Raw genomic sequence first — 25,444 nt, 5'->3', positions numbered from 1 at the left:
TTAGGAGAGAGAGAGAGGGGGGGGGGGGGGGGGAGCTGTGTGTATTAGTTTGCCTTGACGCTCGAGCTACAATTTTACCAAATTAATAATGAGGGAATACCTTATTACATATATATAATTGCACCCATCTAATATAACTATAGCCATTACTGCAAATAGTGGGTGCTTAAGGGTTACCAACAAGCCCCTATGAACAAAAATGGCTACTAAATTAGAGGCGAATAATAAATACATTGTACTTCCACGTTTTTATTACACTTACCATACATTTGACAGGTACAAGTTGTTCATAAATCAAATTGGCCTTACTGAAATTTAATAATTTATTTCATCCTGTGTACTTTTTTCTGGATGCCAAAGCTCATCTACACAATTCATTCAGACAGGCACCTTCAAAATTGATAAAACAAACTCAAGATTTCTTAAAAGGTCCCTTATCTATACTCAAAAGCACAACTCATACATATTCATTCTGACAACTCTTTGGCATTTACATTACCTAACCTAGAAAAAAAAAATTAATATGAAAACACGCAATTACAAAGGGCATTACGGGGTTAATGTACATAAGGAAACTTAAGTCATTTCTAGTACACGATAAATTAATACCTTAATCAAAATGTTTATCAACATTGAATAGTTGAGGTATAAACACCAAGTAAAATATCTGTATAAAATGAGATTAAGTTGAAAAAGGACAACTTAAGAAAATTGTGTAAAAGGCATAAATGTTCTAGAGATTGCTTCGCTAGCGATTCTCTGGCGGCTACCAATTCCAAGCCTTTTGTCAAAACAGAAATCAAGCCGTTACAGCTATTGGGGTTTCACTGTACTGACTACCAACTTGGTAGTTCCAGAGGTTTTATAGGATAATTTATGCAGTCTCGTTCAGGTAGGAGTCCAATTCAGCATCTAGTTCTTCGACAGTGGGAGTTTTCTTCTGCTGCATCGGCTTCTTTCCTCCACGTCCTGCTCCCCTGTTGCCACCACGTCCGGTACCGCGTCCACCTCCTCTGTTCCCTCCACGCTTACCTAGTTAGAAAAACACACCAATGAACGAACTTACAACATAGCTATGGACAAAACCACAGCATAATCTCCTTTAATGCCTTACCAGATCAAGGGCCCAGTATACTTCAAGTATATACCAGCTTCGGTAAATTGTTCCATTCTCACTAAGACAATACTCAACATGGTGAGTCTTCACTTCAAATTACTAGTTCAATACCAACGTGCTGAAAATATTAACAGTACTAAGGTGACCGCCCTTCTACACCAAAAATTTAAAACTAAATCTGGATGTCAATTTCTCACGAAGGCGTCCCCCTTTTTCTTTTACCTAGTATAATAACCCACTGGACTACCGGCTACCAAGTGCTTAAATGAACTGAAATTAATAGATTCCTATTACCTTTGATGTTAAGTGACAACACAGCTTTCATCCTCAAATGTATATTATTAGGTACAACCAATTAAAATTAACGGAAGTTCTTGGTTATATTCGGCAATTTGCTCTATCTGCAAAATCCAAACTAGGTAAGGATTAACTTGCATTTTCAAGTTTCTCCACTTCCAAAGAATATTAGGCCTCTAGTAGATAACACACTGCAAGACAATTTATAACTTGCGGCAAATTGCAGTTCAGTCATCGATAAACAAATGCGAGAAAACAATTCAAACTTTTAATTCTCACTGGCAAGACTTAAGTTGTTCAATATATATTTCAATATATATATACATATGCTTCAATGCCAGGGACTATTAATTTAGGCTTTTTTATGCTTTTATGTAGCATGGAACCAATGGTTATATACTGCAACGGGATCAATGGCTTACGTGACTTCCGAACCAAGTCAAGAGAACTTCCATCACCAGAAATACATACATCTCACAACCAATGGAATACCCCGAGAATCAAACTAGCGGCCAATGAGGTGGCACTCCAACACCATACCAACCATGCCACTAAGCACGATATAGGCTTTTTCCTACTGGAACTTTTATTCATAAATTAAAGCATTTTGCTGTACACTTACCTCCTCTGTTCATGCCTCGTCCTCTTCCACCCCTGCCTCTGTTTCCTGTAGAAAGAAATTCTTTTCAGAAAAGTTCTTAAGTTAAGATTTTGACAAATTACTTCAAATACATTCATACAATGTACTTACTTAATATACTAACTTAATAAATTCATACAATTTACTTACTTAATATACTAACTTCTCTTGAACTTTGATATACTAACTTCTCTTACAAGGTAAGATTTAACATTGAATACCAACCTCCTCTGCCCACACCCATGTTGTAGTTCTTATTGAATCCATAGCCGCCAACATTGACATTGAGAGGGAAGCCACCACGCCCACCTCTGCCTCTCATTCCTCCGCGCATCCCACGACCACGAATACCCATTCCACCTGACAAAAATTAAATGCTTACAATACTTGCTGTTACATTCAGTGTACTGTACATATCCATATGCCTTGCTAGTGACTACAAAAATTTGAAGCAAATAAAAATTCATTGGTTACCAAACTCCAAAAATAATAACTTACGGGGTGATTGCTGAAGCCTCTTCACTGCTCCACCTCCCATACCAGGATTGAAATTAAATTGGACAGAGCCACCACGTCCTTGCAGGCCACCTCTCATGGGCCCTAAAATAGATAGTGGTGTTAAAATACACAGACTCAGGAATAAGAATAAAAATTCTCACAGCCCAGACTTTCCAAAGTATACTTACATGTACCTCTTGATATACAGAAGACTAACTTCATAACTTTACCCACCAAAACATCATCTTTCGCTTACAAAGTTGCCTCTACTTCATTAAGACATGTCAGTTACAACTTTCTCTAAAGCACATTACTATCATATATTTACACGCTTCAGTCACTAGAATAATTTCACAACATACACGAGACGAGCTACTGCACTAAGCACCTTATTACGTAGCAAACCTTAACAGTACAAAGTCTGTCCCAGGGTTTGAGTTAACCAACATTTTTTTTAAATAGTGCTACATACAGCAACTGGATACATGCCTTGCTCAATGCTCAACATTACACTATAGTACTCAATTCTTACATTCCCTTGTTACATCCGCCCCAAAGTCCCACCAAATACCAAATTCCCACCAACATACGAAAACTACAATTTCAAACAAGAGCTAAGGTAGAGTTCCATTTCATCCCGACATTCCCATGAGATGTCTTTTCACTCAGACATTTCCAAACCACACATTACACTATCAATTGCCAGACATTTACTGGTGTCACTTTCTATACTATATTACTTGTTCCTTAAAATAATAAAATGCATATCGCGCAGGGTCTACATTGGACAATTTTTGTGGAACTGCCACATTGGCACAAGAGGTTCCAATTTCACAAATTTGTTCCATTACTTATCAAAAAACACCACGACCTCTTAAAAGGATGTTTTACTTTTCACAAACTTATAAAACTGTTCTCATGCCACCAAGCCATGAAAATCAAGGACAAAGGTTTTACACCTAACGTTCTACTGAAGACAAAACCACCAGCATGGGAACAGCCTTCCTCCTTTCAAAAGCTTCAACATTTGTCAGTTTCACACAAACAACGAAGTAGAATTCACTTTCCCAATTCATTTGATCTTGTAGGCTACGGGACAATCGATGGTTCCTCACAACTGGTTGCCATACAGAGGGTTCCTGTCTATTTTGTAGCATTCAGACTTGTAGCGTACATTAAACTTCAATCCTGATAAGTTTTTTCCAAGTTTTATCTTTAAAATCACAGATCAACATTTTCCTTACAGGAAAAGCTCCAATTGCAAAACTGGTGTATCTAGCAAGATAAACGATGGATAGGTTGCACAATTCAGAAGTTCCAGTCAGTCCTACGTTGAGCAGCTTCCCGACAAAACTTTAAAATTCTTCGCACCAACTTGAGCGTGTCTTCAGGCCTCCATACCTTTACTTGACTGGTTCAACTGCAAATGCTATTATAGACAGCCTACTACTGGTAATGGCAATTTCTCACTCTGCCATCTTCATCCAGTACTGTCTGTTTCAGTCTTCTGAAAACAGCCAATGTTAGCTTTCAAAACTAGTCTGCATTACAGTTAAGGGTCTTGGCCCTACAATCCAGTCATCAAATTCAAACTGTACTTCACTTAGTCTTGTGGGACAATAAAACTATTCTCCCCACTTTCCAGTAGCCTTTGCGAGTACGTACTGCATTGTAGTGTTCAACTTTGCAGTCTTTCAATAACTGCTGTAGAAAGTACAGACCATCTCAGTCTGGCCTTTGAGAGTACCGCATTGTAGTGTTCAACTTTGCAGTCTTTCAGTAACTGCTGTAGTAAGTACAGACCATCTCAGTCTGGCCTTTGCGAGTACCGCATTGTAGTGTTCAACTTTGCAGTCTTTCAGTAACTGCTGTAGAAAGTACAGACCATCTCAGTCTGTTACATTGGCAGCTCTCACACTATGAGAATCACATGGTACTCTGCCATTGCCTAGACTACACAGATTGCCAAATTGGTTTCTTCCTTGGAGTATCAGCTTTTAGTGGTGAAGTCACTGCAAAGAACTGGCAATGCTGGATTATAACAGCAGCCTGGACAAAATCATAGCACAAAGTGTACCAATTTGTAGCAATGATAGTCGTCTTGCCCAAAAGTTGAACTGGCTGCTGCACTGGTCCTCAAACCCCATGCCTTGCTATTCATCAGGTTGCCAATCGTAGTTAAGTTCTTAGGGGTCTTGCTGTCACAAATGTTAATATGCCATTGCCGATGAAGATATTGGATTTTTATGACAACTAACACTCCAGTACAAGACTTGCACTGTAAGTTTCATATTTCAAATATTTGAATGTATATTTGAAATAGGCAGGAGAATCCAGCAAGGTTGCATCCTGTAAGTTAGCCAGCAGCCACACATATAAGTTTCTGATGGCTGGCCAGCAGCCACATATAAGTTTCTGATGGCTGGCCAGTAGCCACATTCAAGTTTCTGATGGCTGTGATAACACTTAAAAACTGTAATTACAGTCAGCACTTTCAAAAAGTTCTTGTCACTGATCTGCTGGCTGCAGCAACAATGATTACAGATCCTCCCAAGGACAAGTTACAGTACCAAGGGCTTCTAAGAGACCTTCCTTCATTTCTGCAAATGCCACCGTACAGCTCATTGATTCCAAGGTTTCAAGTTCCACTTTTGACACTTGAGAATTCTATGAGCTGACAAACATGACAATCCTCCATTTATTATAAACTTGATGAACAATCACTGACCAAGTCTTCCAGCATAATTTATTTTTAATGGCCGACTTCACCACTGTGGTCATGCTTGCAATTATACATATAATGCACACAATGTTAGCTTTAAGCTCCTGTGTTGTAAGTAAATGTGATTATTGGAATTGCACTTTTTAATTACCATACTAGATTACATTTCAAATGGAGCATTTCACTGACCACTAACAATACTTTTCCCGGCAAAAGGTTCTTTGTTACACAATCATGCTATAACATTCAAGAAAAGAAACTCAAGTCTTACCTGTTATAATGCCTTCCAATCTACTTTTTTTTAAAATATTCAATCACACTTGCTATAGCAAACCATACAGCTGGTTATGAAAATACATCTCTACTGCATTCTGTGGTCAATAAAACCAAGAACACATTTCCCTGTCAACGGCAGTTACTGAATTGACCTAGTGACTGGGGACATTCAAGATTCAGATATGAATGTCATCTGGGTCATACATTCACATACACACTACTCTGCGTGTAATGAGTACGAGTACTACTGAACAGCTTGTCCAGTTACAAGAGTTGTCTTTCATAACTAGCTGATAAAGGTTCCCAAAGCTATGCTGATTATATTAGGTAGAACTGTAAGGGCATTTATAAAATTAAGGCATTTAACAAATGCAGTTTGCTTTCAACTATCATTACTGATGAGTTTCCACAACTGCCAATAAAAATGAGAGCAATTAACTTTAAGTTGCTCTCACCAACATTTCTATTATATATGGAATATTACATTAAAAAATAAATATTGCCCAACATAACATTTCACAGGGCATGGTATTATTTCACCTTAATGGTAATGCCAAGTCTAGATGATGTTTTAGTGGGTGAATGTTGGTTGTGCATGTAAGAAAATTTAACAAGTACTGGCTGCTGCAAGGTATAAAAGCACGGACAGTTTACTGTAACTGAACAAAGGAAGAGCTCACAAAATGTAAGCCATGTCCAAGTCAAGGACTGACTGATGATATATCATGGTTATAAACTGCATTGTGTTTATCCCACCACCATTTACAATTTTAGCTTGGGGTAAAAATATGGCCTGTAATGAAGCATCACTTCACATTCTGCACTCATTCAAGGCAGGACCATATGTAAGAAACCCCGCTAAAACTGTTAATGCTGCTATCAATCAGAGGACAAGGACTGCCTACTGAAAGGAATACACAGGAGCACAGTGTTCACTGTACCCATTATGGTAGGTGGGCAGTGGCTGTAATAACCACTGAACCTCATGCACAGTTACTATAGCATTTAATGAACTATTCAAAGTGAGCCAATGATGCAAGGCTTGGGGGGGAAAGGGTTTAGATTACTTGAAGCTTTTGTGCTTAAAGCTCAAGTTTCTTTTTTTTGTGTGTGTAGTACTGTACTAAGATACAAAACTTTTGTCCCGACAAGTTGGGGGAAAGGGAGATCTTCCCTTTCCAGAAATCATACCTCTACCACCTGCTTCTATTGTCATGTTCATTGGACGGCCATCAAGATTTACACCATTGTATTGCTTAAGCGCCTTAAGTGCATCAACATGGCGCGCAAATAGAACGTGCGCAGTAGATACAGATCTTCCTAAACGATCGTAGTGAACAGCTGCTTCATTGATAGTTCCAAACTCCGCAAATAATTCCTGCATCGAGTCAAAATAAATTAGTTTGTAGCAAGCGCTTTCAAGTACAGTGGGCATACGATTGGTAAACTGCACTACACTTTTATAACACGATAACTAGTATTTCCAATTATCATCAATAATTGTCATTACACAAGTTGCCAATAAACAGCCTCATCAACTCTTAAGAATATGAAAAGTGAAATATACTTACAAAAATATCTGAATCTGATACACCCTTATCCAGATTAGAGATGAGCAATTTTGCAGGTCCAGATGGTACTGGTGCACCCTGGTTCATTTTTGCCTGAAAAATAGAACACCCTCAGCTGTTGGTACATTCACCAAAAAATTCCAGTATATAAACTATCTTTCTGCTCAAGATAGATTTTGTAAAGAACAAACAAATTGAAACCACGGCTTACTCAAAAACTATACAACTTCAACATTTATATTCAGACCATTTTAGTGTATTTTCTGGCCAAGAAAATCTTCACCTAGCATCATACATTAGTTCTGGCTTACTGAAGTCTACCAAATATAAATTAAATTACTGCTTGCACTTATATGTTTAAGGTAGTCATGAACGGGTACATTATTATTGGAGAAGCTCCTGACTACTAATGAAAATGTACTAGTCCTACCTACCCTTCTCAGTAGCCATGAACATGTAAGCAAATTAACAGTTTTGTTCAAAACTAACTACTGGAGAAATCCCTAACCACTGTTCTGAATGGAATAGTCCTAGCCTAACAGTAAATTTATCACCCATTATTTAGCAACAATTTCCAGATCAACTAATTATACTAAATCTAGATTGGATGCAATGTCAAGCATTTATTTGTGCCCACCTTCTACAACAAGGCCTACCATCAATATTACTCTTTTGCACAATTGTAGTACTAATGAGAAACTAGGCAAAACTGCATACAACTATAGTCAAACCAAATTGTCAAGGCAGGTGACTTAAGGTTTTTCCCGGCCTATGTCATTTGCAGTTAAGAATATTTTGGTTATTTTACCCTTCAGAAACCGACCTACTTTTACCTGAAACCTGAGCAGTAAACACTGCTTAAGCCCTTTGTTCTCATTTCTTCCAAACCCGACCTACCGTGCTAAAATGGAATACGTATGGACAATGGCTTGTAATTATGGCATTATTACAAGATGTATGATTTCAAAATAAATATAAAATAAACTTTTCAGAATCAAAATTTACTTTCTTTAGAAAACAAGTACAGTAAATGACATATCTTGGGTAGTCATAAAAAAAGGGAGTAACCTCGAAGCAGAGATTTTAAATCCTCTTTGAATCTCCTCTGAACCATGTAATAATACATGTTTTCGCCAAAAACGATTGTTTTCAGCTTTCAAGCTGAAAAGGCAATAGACATCCAGTCAAACTTCCATAAATTAAATATCCGTAGGTCAGGAACGATGTAATCGGCCCTGAATAAGAGTTCCTAAGGAGATTCAAAGATTTGAAGTACACAGAACTTGTGCTCTGCTGTATTCATGGTGGTAATGAAAACAATCAAAAGTCTATCCTCTATTGGAGCACTGACAGCTGAACTACTTTCCTAGCTAAGCCTCAAATCTTTGAATCTCCTCTTCACAGCTCTTTTCAGGGCTGGACATACAATTTCTGCAAGACTTTGTAGACTTCTATTTGCTTTTTCAACTCGTTGAAACCTGAATACATTTTTTTCTTGCTGTCACTGATATGCCTGAGGCGGTAAACAAAGGCTGACGCATGCGCAATTCACAACCTTACCAATATCTATGGCAATCAGGACACGGCTACCATACCAATATCCAGTTGAGAGTTTTGTGTTTAGTACTGGCCTCTGGGGGTTAATTAGTCGACCACTCCAAAATAGAGGTGAAGTCTTAATAAACAACTATTACTATAGGAAACTGTCCCTCGCTTAGAAAACCATTCCTATAATGCTAGGTCCTGACCTAACCAGATCTTCCCTACCTAACTTAGGGTGACATTCCCTGATAGTGAAGGACTCCCACCCCCGCCCCCGGTAAAAAAAAAAAAATCTGAGACTAGTGGAATTCAAGCTTCGCACCTAAGTTATTTGGGTAGTTCGCAGACCCGGGGACAGATCCTACAATTCCAGAACCATTACCCCAAATAACAAAATGCATAGAATAAAAGTTGTCCAGAATTCCAAAATATACCAAAAGTGTCACTTATCCGACCACTTTACATCAAAATACCAATTTCCCGTGAAACGTAATTTTGTCTAAGTACCCGCTTGATGTGAAGGCTGACACTGCGGTCAGAACTCCCATAGTTCTTCAGTTGGCCGCGGACAGCGCCTGTAGTCACCCGCCCCCAAAGCGGGGAATTTTAAATCAAAACCAATCCTGTATCAGGTTGACCCAGGTCATCCCAAAGGGACATGGATTACCTTCCTTCCAACCAATAAAAGTGTCACATGAATATGAATCAGACAATCATACCTTCAGTCACAAAATTTGCCATTTCCGTTCACCACAGCAGACATGGACAGAACGCACGCAGTAATATTTCCCAAAAGTGTTACAGCGGACGAGTTTGATAAATATACACATTTGTATACTACTATTCTGATCGAGTTCCTACGAAACACCGACTAATTTATGAAGTGGTTGTACAGAGAAGGGTTACTTGGGGACTATTTGGGGTGTGTGGTACGTTGCAACACAGCGGAGCCGACTATCATGAAAAACATGGGACCAGCGAGGCACGGGCCAACCAATTTACATGTGGAGCTGTACAAACAGCAAGTGCGGTAAGAAAGTATCAGTTCGGCACAGCAGCGACTTTGAAATGTGAATAAGGTAAGTTGTATATTAACTTTTGTTAGCCTTAAAACATTAGTTTCGGATATTTCGAAGCCAGTACCAAAGAACGTGTTCGAACAGATCCATCGGCCAGACGGTGGGTACTTTTCGATTAGTTCGAACCCAGTACCAAAGCACGTGTTCGAACAAGATCTATCGGCCCGGCAGTGTTACTTTTCGGTTAGTTCAACCCAGTACATCTTTTTCGAACAGATCTATCGGCCGACCGGTGGGCAGTAGAACATATCTATTGATGCGATTTTTGTATGTAAACTATTTCGGTAGTTCGAAGCCAGATTCTTATAGCGTAGAATCGAACAGTAAGGGCCTGGCAAAACTTAGGGGAAAGTTTTAATGTACAGTTATGGGGGGATTTATAGCTAGGCTAGTCGTGTTTTTTAGTATTGTACTTGTGGTAATTACTGACGGGCACGGTAGACTGCATGATGGCGCATTTTGATGTAAACTTTAGTGCTCGTTAGTTCAAAGCCAGTCCGACGCACGTGTTCGAACAGTAAGGCTGTGGCGAACGAGGAATGTGTTTAATGTTACAGTTATAGGGGGATTTACAGCCTAGGCTAGTCATGTTTTTATGTATGTACTGTGGGCTAATTGACTGTAACCTCTGTGGCTAGCGCGCGCAGCGCAACATTACCTCTTGCCAGAACATGTCTCGCCTGCCAAGAAATTTTAAAAATGCGGATAAGGCGCGAAGAACTGTTCCGCTGCGGCCTACTGTAATTCTCTGCGGCTAGCGCGCACAGCGCAACATTACCTCTTGCCAGAACATGTCTCGCCTGGCAAGAATCTTTAAAAATGCAGATAAGACGCGAAGCGCCGTTCCGCTGCGGCCTTACTGTGGGGTCCAAGCTTCTAATTTAATGTCTGTTAGTGGTAGCCTAGACTAGACTTTTTACATGTAGGCTAGTCTTTCAAAAGTTCGGCAATGTAAGGGGTCCTAGGCTACGTCAACCTTGAATGCAGAGTAAGGGGTCGGAACCTATGTTAGTTAGTGGTAGCCAAATCTAAAGTTTTGCAATGTAAGGGGCCCCAGGCTAGCCTAGCCTACGTCAACCTTGAATGCAGAGTAAGGTCATACTTTTGCATTTAAGGGCCAAAGGTCTGCATCTCAAAACCGGGAATTGAGAGTTACGTGCGCCATGAAAGTCCTACGCCGCTTCCCCCAACCCAAAAACCCCGGTTTCCCAATGGGTCCCCTTTTACCGTTGGTTGTTTTTCAGGCTTTATTATTACTGGGTCAATTACAAAAAAAAGGGCCAAACACTTTCTCGGATATTTTTCTTTCCCCCCTTGAAAATCGATCGTCCCGGGGTCTGTAGTAGCTCCATTTCTGAACTTTCAACACCCATAAACATTGGGTTGATACAAAGCTAACCATGGCATTCACAGAACCTTGGTATTCAAGGGTACCAAACTAAACTGGTGGGGCATAAAGGTATGGAGATATCTATTGCAGTCATGCACTACACAAGGTTGGAATGCAGAGTAGGGGGTCGGATGTTGTATCCACAGTTACACCTGCAAAATGCCATAGTCTGGGCCGCCGCGGATAGGTACCCGGAGATCTAACAAAAATTTAAAAAATTAAAAAAATAAGTGCTAATTTAAAGTGAAATAGTGGCCATTTGGGTAACCAAAATACACCCACAGTAGCTCTACCCTCCTAAAGATTACCAATTATTAAACAAATTAAATGTTGATAATTTAAGAGTGAAATGGTGGCCATTTGGGTAACCAAGATACACCCAGTGCTCACCCCTCCTAAAGATTACCAATTATTAAGTTCCAAAAGGATATTCAGCCAAGCCCAATTTCCCGAACCGAGCCTAACCTCTAAAACCGTTCTCCCCAGGTCCTGCTGGATTTAGTTTTTCCACGATCCGCTGATCTTGCATCAATTCATCCTATGATAATCAATAAACCATACCGATGCCTTTAGGAAAATGCCGACGGCCAGAGGCCACGCGAGAACAAAGGTACCGAAGGACCCGAAGGACCTTCCAATGACGTCACTCGGAACTGCGTCTTCCCCAAAAACACGCTAAGCAAATCTCAAATCAAAACGAAATAGCCGACCCTTTACACACTTGCTTATGATAGAAGCAGGCACGCCCAAGTGGAGAATAATATATTTAAAAAGTAAAAGGATATTCAGGAACATGGGAACGGCAGGTCACGTGACCGCGGCTTGCCGGCGACCGGGGACGCACGACGCAACAAAATGGCGGAACCTCCTTCCTACTTACCCTCAAGGTTGATAGCTGAATTCCTCCTCTTCCTCTGCCGAGGCCTCGGCCACGCATTCCTCCTCGCATGTTACCTCTCTGGCCGCCGCCCCTGATGTTCATTTTGCCCCTCATGCCGCCTTGTCCTCCTCCTCGCTGGCCGCCTTGTCCTCCGCGTTTGACGATGCCCCTGCCACGGGCGCCGCCCCGGCCTCTCATTTTGCCTCCGCCTCTGGTGTTCTTCTGTTTGGCTTTATTTGCTTTGATGATGTCGGCCAGAGTCATGTCCAGTGCGCCGGCGGGTGTTGAGCTGGTCTCCATCTTCTCGGCTTCGACCATAGTTGTTTCACAGAGTAGAGACAAGAGGGCAACGGAGATGGACGTCTACACTAGACAATCACCACTATGCGAAGAACTACGCGCCGCTTGATGCGGCCGAGGTCGACGCTCAGAGAGTTTCGTACCAAAAATGAAAGCTGTCGTACTTATCTGTTTCTGGCCCCTTTTTTTTATGTTACGTTGTATTCTCGCATTTCTCTGTCGTCAATCAGATAGTTAAAAATGTGAGGATAGTTTATGCTTTGAAATATACACATCTAGAAGTATAGAATTTGTGCACATGAAATTAGAGGCATTTGAAATTTTCTACCCATTAGGACGACGCTTCATTACTTTTAAAGCATATTGTTTTAGATGGTTAATTAAGAAGCACTTTCAATCCTTTTAATATGTTATCTTGCATTATAAAAACCGTACTATCAAGGTGAACTATGAATTTGAAAATAAAATATGTTCATTATTTGTCTGTTCAGGCTTTTGACGCAGATCAAACTGAAGTCTTGATTTGTATAGACTTCTTTTGTCACCGACCATGCGGGCTGCCATTCCTAATCACTAATTTAAGTCACGCTGTGCGAAAAAAAAAATCCTTTTAAAATAACAGCTAGTTGAAATTTATCAATACCCAAAAAACTATTTTCTAAATATACTCGTGTGTTCTTTATTGACAATACTTATATTTAATGTCTTGCATGGAAATGCTATCCATAACATTGTACATGGAATTGATAATTACAACGAGACAAGCGAATCCTGAGAAACTGAAGCTGGCCAGAGGCGTGGAAGAGGTACGATACCATGATTTATAGCAAGAGAAGATAGGAGTCAGGAGGACGAGCAGTAGCAAAGCCGGATCTAAATCATGAGAACGTGATAGATTCGTTGCTCGAAAGATTTACTCAGAGATGGACCTTCATTTTAACCTGGTGTTTATACATTCCTTTAAAATTTTCCTTAACCATAACCTGTGTGTTTCTTTTTTTAATTCAAGGCACCGTGACTCGGTTTATGCTTTGCGGCGAAGGGTGGAATTATTCAAAAACAAGGAAACAAAGAGGGATGCAGGACTTTAACGAGACAAAGTAAATGGGAAACAATCATTTTCTTTTAATTTGAAGCCTACGTCATCAACGTATACTACTTCCCACGACCAAGTGTTCTCCAGGTGTGTTGAAGTGAGAGAATATTTCATTTGTCAACATCATCGTAATGATTTATGTGAGAGACAAGATATCGAACATTTGGAGAATTAGACAAATTGCTAAGCTTTGTAGGTGGAAATATGGAGAATTTCCAGCAAACCTCTTTAAATGAGGTTCTTAAATATTTGTTGGTGATACGCTAGGTCGCTCGCTTTCGCTGAAACTTGGTTTGGTGACTATGACTAATACCGCCAAGGTAACTGAAATTATTCCTCTGAGTCTGACTCATGCTTACTTTCGAGAAAGGTTTGGCATCCGGGTGAGGAGCAGGACTTCTGCATGGTTCCCATTTTAAAATTCTTAAGAGAACTCACGTAGTTAGTTTTATATATACTGAGGTAAACTTTAAATACTTGGATCAAAGAATCTCTCTTAATGTTGTTTATAGACTTACACGGTCTATGTGAATTATTTCGTTATTCTTTTTAAATAGAAACGATTGGCATGATGGCGGTATTTGTTGCTTTATCTTATAACAGCCATAATGCAGTCGTCACTTTGGCCTAGTAGTGAGACTGGTAATAAAGACATAAAGAGGACAACTAGCGAAACTTAAAGAAGCAAACTGCATGGGAAACTTACAATAATACAGAGCAGACCAGAACAGTTACATGAAAACATGCGGTAAAGGTGAGTATTATAGTCAGAAAATCCGAGAAGCGAAAATGAATATGAACAAATTGTATCGACTTCTTAATGATTTACCAAGTTAAGGAAACAATTAATTAAGGCTCCCTGGTGCGTTCGGTGACCAAGAGCTGGCTGACGGTTTTGTTAAGTTTTGTATGACTATTATTAAACCAGTTTTGAAAGATGCGCTCGATTATCAAAAGTTCTTACAGACTTGTTCCGAATGACAGGCTGTACGGTGTACATCTGGAAAATCATATTCATGTGGCGAAACATAAAGAAGAGTATACCCCCAAGAAAGTGCATTAGGTCTAACCCTTATTTGTATAATATGCGACTAAGATTAAATGGAAATAAAACAGAATCTAGGTGATAAGTTATTATTGCAATGATATTTAGTAATTCTAAAAGTCGATTACTGAAGGTATTGCATCTAAGAAAAAAAATTGGCCCTAAAGGTATAGGGTCCCCGAAAATACTGAAAAGTTTTGCATAGGAATGCTGTTGGACTATAATGTCCCTCGGTTGTGAAATCGGTAATGTTTTAAAGCTATTGGCCACCAACTTAAAAATATTGTCTGTGCTAAAGAAAAAAATGTCTGAATGAGTTTCTGTTACAAACTTATGATTAATTTGTATCAATTATAGAACTGACCATTGCAACTCTGTCATGGTGGATACAACTTTGGAAGCTGCAAAATTAATAGAAATAATATTTGAAAGACTTGCTGTAAATAACACGTACAACAAACGAATGGAGTCAGTGGATATATATATATATATATATATATATATATATATATATATATATATATATATATATATATTATATATATATAATATATTTATATATATTATATATATATATATATATTATATATAAAGAGACTGATTATGCTAGTGTGGATCTGACAGCTAATGTGAAGTAGCCTACGCAGTGTGACTTATCGAATGTCTTGAAAATTGTGTAGACCTATAGTATTTATGAAAGTAATAAACAAATCTAGACTGATCAGGGGAAATGAGTGTGTGTGTGTGAGAGAGAGAGAGAGAGAGAGAGAGAGAGAGAGAGAGAGAGATTTAGTTATAAAACATAAGAACTTATGAGCATTGCGGGCTGCTAGTAGGGCAGGACCCAGCGACATCATAAATCTGGCTTAATGTAAGTACACGAAGAAACAGTTAGGCGCTGTTAACACTTTGTTGAAACCTATGTCATGTAAGAACGCTCTCTCACCCCCAATAACTTCTGGATGACGCCAAGAATATAGATTTTCTCTCGTCTGCTGAGGCGCTCATTTACCAGAGTGCCATTTACGCATGCGCGGAAATCTAACATTACTCATTACAAGTTGCCAAAGAGCTAGAACCATTGCTTATATAAGACTGACTTATTGAACAATATAACTCAAGTCATTCATAAAAATGTAACTAACTAATCCAGAAATGTAACAAAACGCATGTATTTTAAAATTTTACAAAGCATATAGTTTTAAAGGCTTATTTCCTAAGCATTCCAGAATGTTTTCGGTTCCAAAATCTGAGTGGATTTTTAAATTTCGTTTAAGAAGTAAGTTTTAGCATTTTTATTGCCTTTCTCAAGTCTAAAGTGCTTATTTGAATTCCGAAGGCTTTGGTTGTGCACCGTTTTTACAAGTAGACTTGAAATCATTCGATTTGATGAGGTATCGTGAAATGTGTATTTCGTGCAGTATTTAGACACCATTAAGTTTTCCCAAATATTTGTACTCGTTTTGAGGAATTGTTTGTCATCACCGCTGTTTGTATACGCTCTCTTTGTTATATCTCTATGGGACCAGGATCTTTGGCGTTCCCACGCCATGGCTTGCCAGATGTACCATAATTACTTTCAACATATAATATTTATAAACGCGCATTTACTCGTTATTGTGCATTTTTTTAGTCCTCAATAATGTTAAACACATAATTGAATGTACCAAAACAATCCTCACAAGTACTTACAAATTTATGGAAACCGCAAATGCAAAACACCGATTTAATGAACAGCATTCGTCAAAAGAGTTGCCAAGCCTACTAAGAGGGTGAAAGCGGTCTCTCGGCCGAAAACTAGTTCCGCAAAATATGAAAATTACTAAAATATGTTGGATACTAAATAAAGTACTTTTCCGTGAAGAATTCAGAATTTATGAAATAATAAAGATTCATGAAGTTGATACCGGGACAATAGGTAAATGCCTTGCGCATACCAAACAAACAAAAATCCTTTTGTCATTATTAACTGAAACAGACGGTAGCCCATTTGAAAAAACTGAACTTTAAAACAAGTTACCGCCCATAATGCAATTCCATCATTTCTCCCTGCCGCCAGACTTACAATGTCCTATCCTTCCTTCTCAGTAACGTTGTCACGGCGAACAGGGGACACGTTGTTTATTCTGCAGATCTGGAGAAGGTAGACAGAGTGTAAAACCATTGATACACATGTGGTTCATAAGGCAACATGTATCATTTTTTCTTTCTCCGACGCCAAATGCCCCATCGTGGCTCATCAGATAAATTGGTCCACTCGATGGGTTCAATTGGCTATGCTTGTCAAATGCCTGTTCATATCCTCAGATCTCATTGTACACTGATGGTTCACGCTATAAACAATCCATTTTAATTTTTAACTAGTTTTACAAAAGCGTTTATATATATATATATATATCGTATATATATATATATATATATATATATATATATATATATATATATATCTAATATATATATATCTATATAATGTAGATTAGTATGGTTTTATTTAGAGTCGAAACAATATTCAGGCTATAATCCAAGTAAACGCGTCACAAATATGGATTGAAGTCTATAAATTGGTGCTCAGTGGATGATTACTTGGGAATTCATGATTTACAAAGTGAAATGTGATAATGCTCCAGGAATAGAACTGCAGATGTATATAACTCGGGCACTAATGGATGGACTCTTAGTGAAGGTAGAACCACTTTAGATAGACAATTTCTATTCTTCAGTGCCATTGTCTAGGTACCTTTTAGGAAAATCAACTTATGTCCTGTGGAACACTGAGAGTGAAGCAGACAGTATGTTCCAAAATCTGTGACACGCAAAAAACTGAAGAAAAAAGGTGAATACTAGCACAGCAGAATTCTGAGGCCATAAAAGTTATAAGTGGAAGGATCAACGTGATGTCTTATGCTAACACGGTCCCTGAATATACCAAAAATTAGTCAAAACTGGTAAATAAAACGTGGTATAGAGAGAGTAAAAGCCGCAATGTATCTTGGATTATAATGCAGACAAAAAAGGAGTGAACTTACTCTGACAGATGGCCTCATATTACTCACCCCTCAGAAAAGTTAAGAATGGTACAAGAACGCAGCTTTTGATCTTCTTCTTGGGACAGCTATAGTTTAATTCCTATTCTCATCCCAACCAAGTTTCAATACAAACAAACCAATTTCAATAAAGAATTTAGAGAATCGAGTACTCTCACTTTTGACAGGTAGAACCACTGAAGATATAAAGATTGGAAAGGATTTTTTCACACCATTGGGGGGAAAGGTCACTTCATGATTTAGTTGAGTTAGATTGAAAATGTAGAGATGTGAGAAAAGTGCGAGGTTGCTATGAGTGACTTAAGTAAGATGAAGGAAGCCAATCGCAGCTACGCAAAGCTAAAGAAGTAGTATAGAACAGTGTGGTGGTCAATGTGAAAGGTCAAGCCTCATTTATGCCCATCATGCTTTGAAAGACTTCATTCAAAGGAGTAACTGATGTTTCTTTGGTGCATATTGAAATGTATATAATATCTATATACTGAAAAGTTTCAGAATGACTTGGAAAGCGTTTGCATGAATTTTTTTTATGATGAATGTGCTGATCATGAAAAAAATGATCATGAAAAATGCCTATTATTTTTTTCCATTATAATTAAAAGAATTGCTTTTATTTTTTTCACTTTTATAAAATTCAATTAATAAACTTTGATTTGCATGCAGACTATGGTTATTTATAACCCTTTTTTACTAATTTTATCTAATAAAACTGAAAAAAGTATAACAACTCCAAATTTGAACCACTAGTGGGACATGTGGCGTTTATGTCTTATTCCCACAATGTACCGACCGGTGGTTCACGATATGGCGGTTAACGTGTTTAAATGATAATGCTGTAGTTGGAATGCAATCCGGATGAGGTACTATTGTTAGTTTTGCAATATAAGGCAGTGGATCACGGAAAAAACCACTTGATACATGGGGCGGGATGCTTTTAAATGAATGTTAAGAGATAACTTGCGTTCTAAGGCTTCCCGTATAGATCTTTTTACTCGTTTTGAAGTTGTTGACTGAATGAAGGATTATGAGACAATTGATGGAGATGCAAATTCGTCTAATCTCGTCCTTCTTGGAGTAGGCCAGAATAGTTATCACTGATGCCAGAAGTTTGCTCGAAGAGTCAAAATTAGTCAAAATATAGTTTCATTTTGACTTGCTGTTTACTTATGTAAGTATAAGTATGAACTGGGAAGACTGAAATAGATGGAAAAATTGCTCACAAGATATATACTCATTGCAAGGAGACCGGGTAAATACCCGATAATTAGGTGGTTCAATGTTACATCAGATAATTTTTGGAAACACTGAACTGGTTTTAGTCTTCGATTTCTAGCAGCCGACACCGACGGTTTGCCGGTTGGCTAAGTCTATAAGTCACCAACCCAGCGTTCAGTTACCTCAGCCGAAGAGGGTCCTGCTCCTGCTTCATCAAAAGCCATTTCTCAGTCTCTCCGGCACCTATGACTCCGTAACCTCATTCGTGATATTGCTTTCGCCCTTTCGTCTTTCTAAAAGGGTGTGATGAAAAAAGAACTTAATAAAGCACAGTGTAAATGAAAGTAAACACTTGGTGCAGATTCAAGCTTTATCAACACATTAACAAACTACACATCGGTAACAGACAATAACTATCCATAGTCATGCAGGACATAACACAAGCACAAGTTATGACAATCTATGGCTAACAAAACTTACATTAGAAAACAACATAAGAAGATTAGTTTGATATCTCTAGACCTCCCAAATAACTAATACTACATTCTCCCTCCTAGAAAATTTCACTGTTAAACTAAAAAATGTATTGGTTTAATCCCATCCGTAGCGATCAGGAAAGTTCTTGACACACGCAGTGGATCTTCTTACTCAGTGGGCTCACTGGGCACATGATCCTCACGGCTATCATTAGTTTTGTGAACTGTCATGATTTGTGCATCCTGCACTTCAAGGTGTAACATGAGTTTTGTGCATCCTGCACCCAGGTGTATTGGGGACTCCATCTCTCGTACGATTCAAACTGGTGTAACAGTGAATCATTGCACCCTCAGGACTTGGAGCTAAGTCACGAGTAACACAGTTGATTCTCTTCCGTCTGGAATATTTGACTTTGCAATACATTGGGTTTGCATTCATGGAGTTGAACCTGATCAGTTAGCGGTTCATGTTTGCCTAGACCTAACATAGTCGGTCGCAATAGTACGGGTCCAGGAGTCAAAAGCCATGATGGTATGTATTTTCCAAGAATAGAGCGTCGCTGACACCTAAAGAACGTTCATTAGGGGTTTCATATGGTTGCTGTACATAAGAGCGACCTAACGGATGCAAAACCTCAGGAAGTACTATCTCCAGTGTTTGGTCTTCAAGTTACGATTTTCAAGTATTAAAAGAATAAGATTTTCCAAATAATCCATTGTATCTCTCAACCTGGCGTTCCCCCCATCGATGATAAGGTGTTGTTTTTGGCTTGTTGCAACCCCTTTCTGAGAAAGGTACATTTTCAGTTCCTGGTACCTGAAAGAAGGACCTTGATCTTGAATGAATCACACTAGGCATTCCACAAAGCTAACAGATAGTTCAAGACATTTGTCACTGTTTTAGAATGCATGTTTTTTGGACAGGGAACACAAAGGGGAAACGTGCATACTCGTCAATAACCGTAAGAATGTACTTGTTGTTTCGTGGTAGAGGGCAAGAGGCGCCCCCCCTTGAAAAATCAATACTAAGACGTTCCCTTGGCTGGGTGGCCTTTATGACGGACTCCTTTTCGGATGATGGAATTGCGGTTTTGTCGTGCACAGATTTACAGAAGCACACACACTTTTCCGTCATCTGTTGAAAAGGGGGAGTTTTTTAGTCATCGCACAAAGTGCAAAAGAACGAGTGACCCCAGGATGGCATGAGTCTCGTGGATGTCATTGAGATTCCGACATTACAGAAATAGAACAACAATAGGCCGAGTCAGGGTGTCCGGTTCAATATTCTGTTTTCCCAGACGATACTGTATGGTATAGCTGTACGTGCCAGCTCCAACCTCCACTCTTGTAATCTTGTTATCGTTTCTTTTAGTTCTCTTCCATGCTGTCTAACATGAACATCACTGATCGCTGATCAGTAATCAGAGTAAAATGTCGTCTTGCTTAAGAAATGGCTCCACTTGCGAAAAGCTTCAATAATAGCGGTAGCCTTCCTTTCCACTGCTGGATAATGCACCTCACTACCCCTGGAGCGGTTCTTGACATGAAAGCTACCGTCCGGTCACCCTGGTTTTAAGACGGCTGAAACATCAACTTTCCGAAGCATCACACTCCACAACAAAGGAGGCTCTCTCCACAGACCGTAGTGGAAACATCCATAAGTTTGTTTTTTTAAGGAGTTAAAGCAGCTAGTTGCTGCTCACTCAGTGGAAAAGTTTTTGTGTTCCTAAGTTATAACTCATATCAGAAAAACGAGGGATCCATTTGGCATAATATGCAACAACCCGTGAGCTCTTTGCAGAGACCCCATATTTGTGGGAGGCGGTAATTCTTGAAGGGACGTAATCTGTCAGGGTCGGCTTTTATCACATTATTACTCGACACAATACCCTATAACATTGATTGTAGGCACAGACACAACCGATTTCACTTCATTTAGGGTGATCTTCCGTTTCTGAACCCCATCCAAGAACTTTTGAACGTTTCATCATGTTCAGCCTGAGTTAATCCACCTACAGTAATATTATCTAGATTGGAAAGTATCTTTGAGGTTTCTCATCTTCAACTAGTTTATCCATAGCTCTTGGAAAGCAGGCTACACCATTCGTGACACCAAATGGAATTCTACAAACTGAAACAATTTTCCTGCACCCCAAAAGCAGTGGTACTCCTCTCACTCTCTTTAATGCTGATTTGGTGGGATATGCACTCTTTAAGGTCCAATGTGAGAACACCTATATGTTGCAAGGTCATGCACCATATCCTCTATCCTTGTGAGGGGGTATGCATCTAGTTCTGTGTATTGTGTTAATGTCTGGGAATATCAATGCAAAAGTCTCTTTCTGTGCCTGCCCACATTGAATCTTTGACTACTACAACCTGTGCTCTCCAAGGGGATATACTTTGGGCTCAATGATAACCTTCAGATAGTAAATGTGATATCTGGTCTTTTACAAACAGCTGTCATCCTGGCTATAGCGTCTAGATTTAACTGCAAGGGTTTACACTGGTGGCAAGTTAGGGAAACAATGCGTTTTCATCGATATCCGCTGTTGCTAATACACAGACAGGTTTTGGCTCCAGTTTCTTTAAACTTGGTTTTATTCCCTCCATATTGAAAGTTACGCTCTGGTGTTTGCTTTTTGAAAGTCCCATAACCTAAGATACAGCACAACATAAATCCTTCAGGACCTCCGAAGTCTGGATACAAGGATATCTCTGTATCAAGGTGCACTAAGCTGCTTAACAACCCAGGGAACTAGCATTTAAAGATTTTGATGCCATTGGAGACTGCTGTACCTACAGGAACTATTGTCAAATTTAGTTTTCTGTGCTACTCCTCACGTATAAAACTATCTTAACTACAAGAATCACATAGTGCCTTCATGAATGGCCATTTACAGTAATGTTTTGTAGTTGCATGTGAAAGATTCTTTGGATACGTGGCGCTATTGTAAGGCAAAGTGGGGATTATACCAGATGCAGCGTAGTAACTACCTTGAAGCCATTGAATTTCCAGACTTTTGCAAAATGACCTGTTTTAACCACATTTGTTACTTTAACAGTAACGTGCAGGACAACTCACTCTACCTGTACTGGGAGTGCATTACCACAAAAATAGCAATTTCCTCTTAGATAAGTAAGCGCACAACAGCTGAATCGCATTGAACTTCTTTCTGCTTCTTCTTTTGTTGGCTGCTCTGCTGGTCACCTCTGGGCTGTTGCCTGCCACTCTGGAACTAAAGCAGCAGTTATGAGAAATGGGTGGTAAGATGCATACGCGTCGGCACTACGCTGGGCAAGTATCCAACGTACGAGCTTGGACTGTGGTGCAGCCTCCGGTTTCAGTGCTTTATTTTCTAGTAGGCTCTGACGAATAAATGCTGAGCAATACCATTGATAATGCATCACGTAATAGCTCCTGCCGATATTGCCTCAACTGTGACTGCCGGAAGTTACAAATCCTTGCTTAGCTTTATGTAGCGCCCTCAGAAAATTCATCAAGGGATTCTCCTGACTGCTGTCGTCGTGTCGCAAAAACATGCCTAGCAAAAACTTCATTCGGCAACTTGACATAAGCACTCTCCAGTTTGCGATTGCACTCCTCAAAAGTACTACAGTCTTCAATGATTCATCACACACTCGTGGACACCCATTCACCTACTTCCGTCACTTGTCTGGTGCAGCATCTCCACTTTCTTCTATGAATTGGTGAATGTTTTTAATGCCAGTGCTCCACTCTTTGCTGCAGTGGGCGAGCTGGATCTGTGTCCAGTCTGACTGCTTCAGCAGCTTTGGCCCATGATAGGTAGTGTTTGAATAAATTGTAATGAAGTAAACACTGGTTGTTGACAGATTCCCAAAGCTTTATTCAACACATGACCAAACTACCACATCTTAACAAAAAAACAGACAATAACTATCCCATATTCATGCACCCAAATGAAACACAAGTCACATAGTTCTGACAATCATGCTACAAAACATTAACCTTAGAACACAACATAAAGAAAGTTTGATATCTAGGAACTACCACAAATATAATACTACACAAAGTATGTTTATTTTTGAATTGCTACTCTCCTTGATTCCTTGAAAGTCACTTTTAGCCACTATGTGGTAGGAAGCAAACGATGGTAGAATTTTGAAAGTCTTGTACAACATGCTCAATAAGTAACTGAATGGAATGATATTAAAAAAAAAATATGGCACTTATGAAATTCAAGTTTTTGTCCAACAATTAGGAAGATAGTCAGCTGCTCAAGGTAAAATTGGTGAACATTATTAAAAATAATCATGGAAGAATAAATGAATGGAAGTATTTCATCAAGTCAGACAGGTCTCCAAAGGTCATATTATCACCGTGGGGTGATAGTGCCGCCAATATACCTCGCGCACCAGTGTAGTACTATAGGCATATGATGTTTTTGCTGTGTCCCTTCGGCCTCTAGACTCACCCACTTTTTAGCCTTGTACTTCATCTTCTACATCCCCCCCGCTCTCTCTCTCTCTCTCTCTCTCTCTCTCTCTCTCTCTCTCTCTCTCTCTCTCTCTCTCTCTCTCTCTTGTGCCCAGTCTGAAAAATGACTTAGATGATACGATCAACTTGTATAATAACAAGCTAAGGGAATGGTGTTCCGTCAACGTAGTATACCTCATTAAAACTAATTTGACTTTCAGGTTGGGTACTGGTGAAATCGATGATTATTATGTGCTTTGATGAACGGATTGGAAATCTGATTTCCGTCCTGAATGGTATGGTGCACGCGATTATTATCGGTCATAATAAACAGGGCAGCTTTCTGAAACTTAGTGATAGTACGAAAACCTGCACACAAATGGATAAGAATTTTCATCATCGCGGTTCAGTCTCGAACTCGCATGAGAAACAGACACTTTTACGACCAAAGGGCGTTCGAATCTGGGCAGTGTTAGCAAAACAAATCACCTCACTACTCTCGGTCTAATAGACAAAATTACAGAACTCAGAGTAGACCACAATATACGGACTCGCCTTACTATACACACGCAAGACGGGACTCTTAGTATGGCAACACTCAAACAGACAACATTTACAATAGGGGCTGTTTATAACTGCGGGGAATTTAACCGATAGACAATCAAAGTGTCGTTTAATGACCACAGAATCAAATGCAATAATTATTATTAACTATGTCACAAAAGTCGTATGGTGCAATTCAACGATTATTAGGTAACAGGGGCACGAAGAAAGCGCGTCCAGCTCTGTAGGCTGTGCCTAAAAAAAGTGAACCTCTAACAAAAAATGTTTAAATGCTCATCATTACTTTGTCATATAGAAGCAAGTTAGTATTGTTACAGGAAGAAGAGATTGTCATTTATGTATTTGTGAGACATGGCTTTAACCCTCATTAGATGATAAATTTATTAAAATTCTCAAATATAACGTTGTCAGATGTGATGCGGACACGCGCTCAGGAGAGTGTGTATTGTAGGTAATATTCGTGAACAATTCTGATTCTCAAAAAGTAGATTAATACCCTTTTGCACGTGAAGGGTTCTGAGGGGATAGCGGATGTGTGGTTGCAGGTTCACACAGAAAATTTCCTTCCTTCATAATTGGCTGTATATACCGACCACCCCAAGGCCATCTGCCGGCCCCCTTTTCATACTTAATGAACGTTTTTAAGAATATGTGTTTAGAACAATAAGCCTATTTTTATTTTGGGTGATTTGAAAGATAACCTTTTAGCGAAGGGAAATCATGTTTCTAGAATTATAGAGCCTGAACCTAAATGATAGTGAAAACCGATGTAATGCCAAGCCCTACAATTGCAGATCATGAAATATCTATATTCGTGAATGTTAGAAAGCCTAAACTTCAACCGGAGATAAGAACGTTCAGAAGCCGTAAAAATTATGACGCTAATATATTCTGTGATATGTTGGTGAGTAAAGTTTCAACTTTGAACGACACGCTCAACACTGATGATGTAAACATTCAAGTTGGCATCCTTATGGATGTATTTATTAGTTCCCTTGATCAGAGCGCCCCAGTTGTAACGGTTGAAATAACTCGTCTCTTTGGCCCTTGGATTGATGATAACTTAAAAAAGTGTATAGCAGAAAAAAAGGAATTACAATTTAAACTTGAAATCGACAGGGCTAACCAAGCTCTAGACAATCAATTCAAACAGGCTAAGAAACAAGTGGAACAGTGCCTACGCATTGCTAAAAAGAACTATTTTAGAAGAGTTTAATAAGGTATTTGAAAACA

At 39.1% G+C, this 25,444-nt stretch overlaps 1 protein-coding gene across 1 annotated transcript; it reads right to left on the bottom strand.

Moving 5' to 3' along the window:
• Window positions 1–233: 233 nt before the first annotated feature.
• Window positions 234–12,420, bottom strand: LOC135205769 (THO complex subunit 4-like). Its single transcript, XM_064236910.1, has 7 exons — window positions 12,013–12,420; window positions 7,122–7,214; window positions 6,742–6,928; window positions 2,553–2,654; window positions 2,280–2,414; window positions 2,037–2,081; window positions 234–1,032 (listed from the first exon to the last, which is right to left on the bottom strand). Exons 1-7 carry the CDS (start codon window positions 12,328–12,330, stop codon window positions 875–877), a joined length of 1,038 nt encoding a protein of 345 aa, XP_064092980.1. The 5' UTR covers window positions 12,331–12,420; the 3' UTR covers window positions 234–874.
• Between the last annotated feature and the right edge of the window lie 13,024 nt (window positions 12,421–25,444).

The sequence above is a fragment of the Macrobrachium nipponense genome, chromosome 24, assembly GCF_015104395.2.
Source record: "Macrobrachium nipponense isolate FS-2020 chromosome 24, ASM1510439v2, whole genome shotgun sequence".
Lineage (NCBI taxonomy): Eukaryota > Metazoa > Arthropoda > Malacostraca > Decapoda > Palaemonidae > Macrobrachium > Macrobrachium nipponense.
The sequence above is the reverse complement of the archived record's forward strand: the minus strand, read 5'-3'. Positions and strand labels throughout refer to the sequence as shown.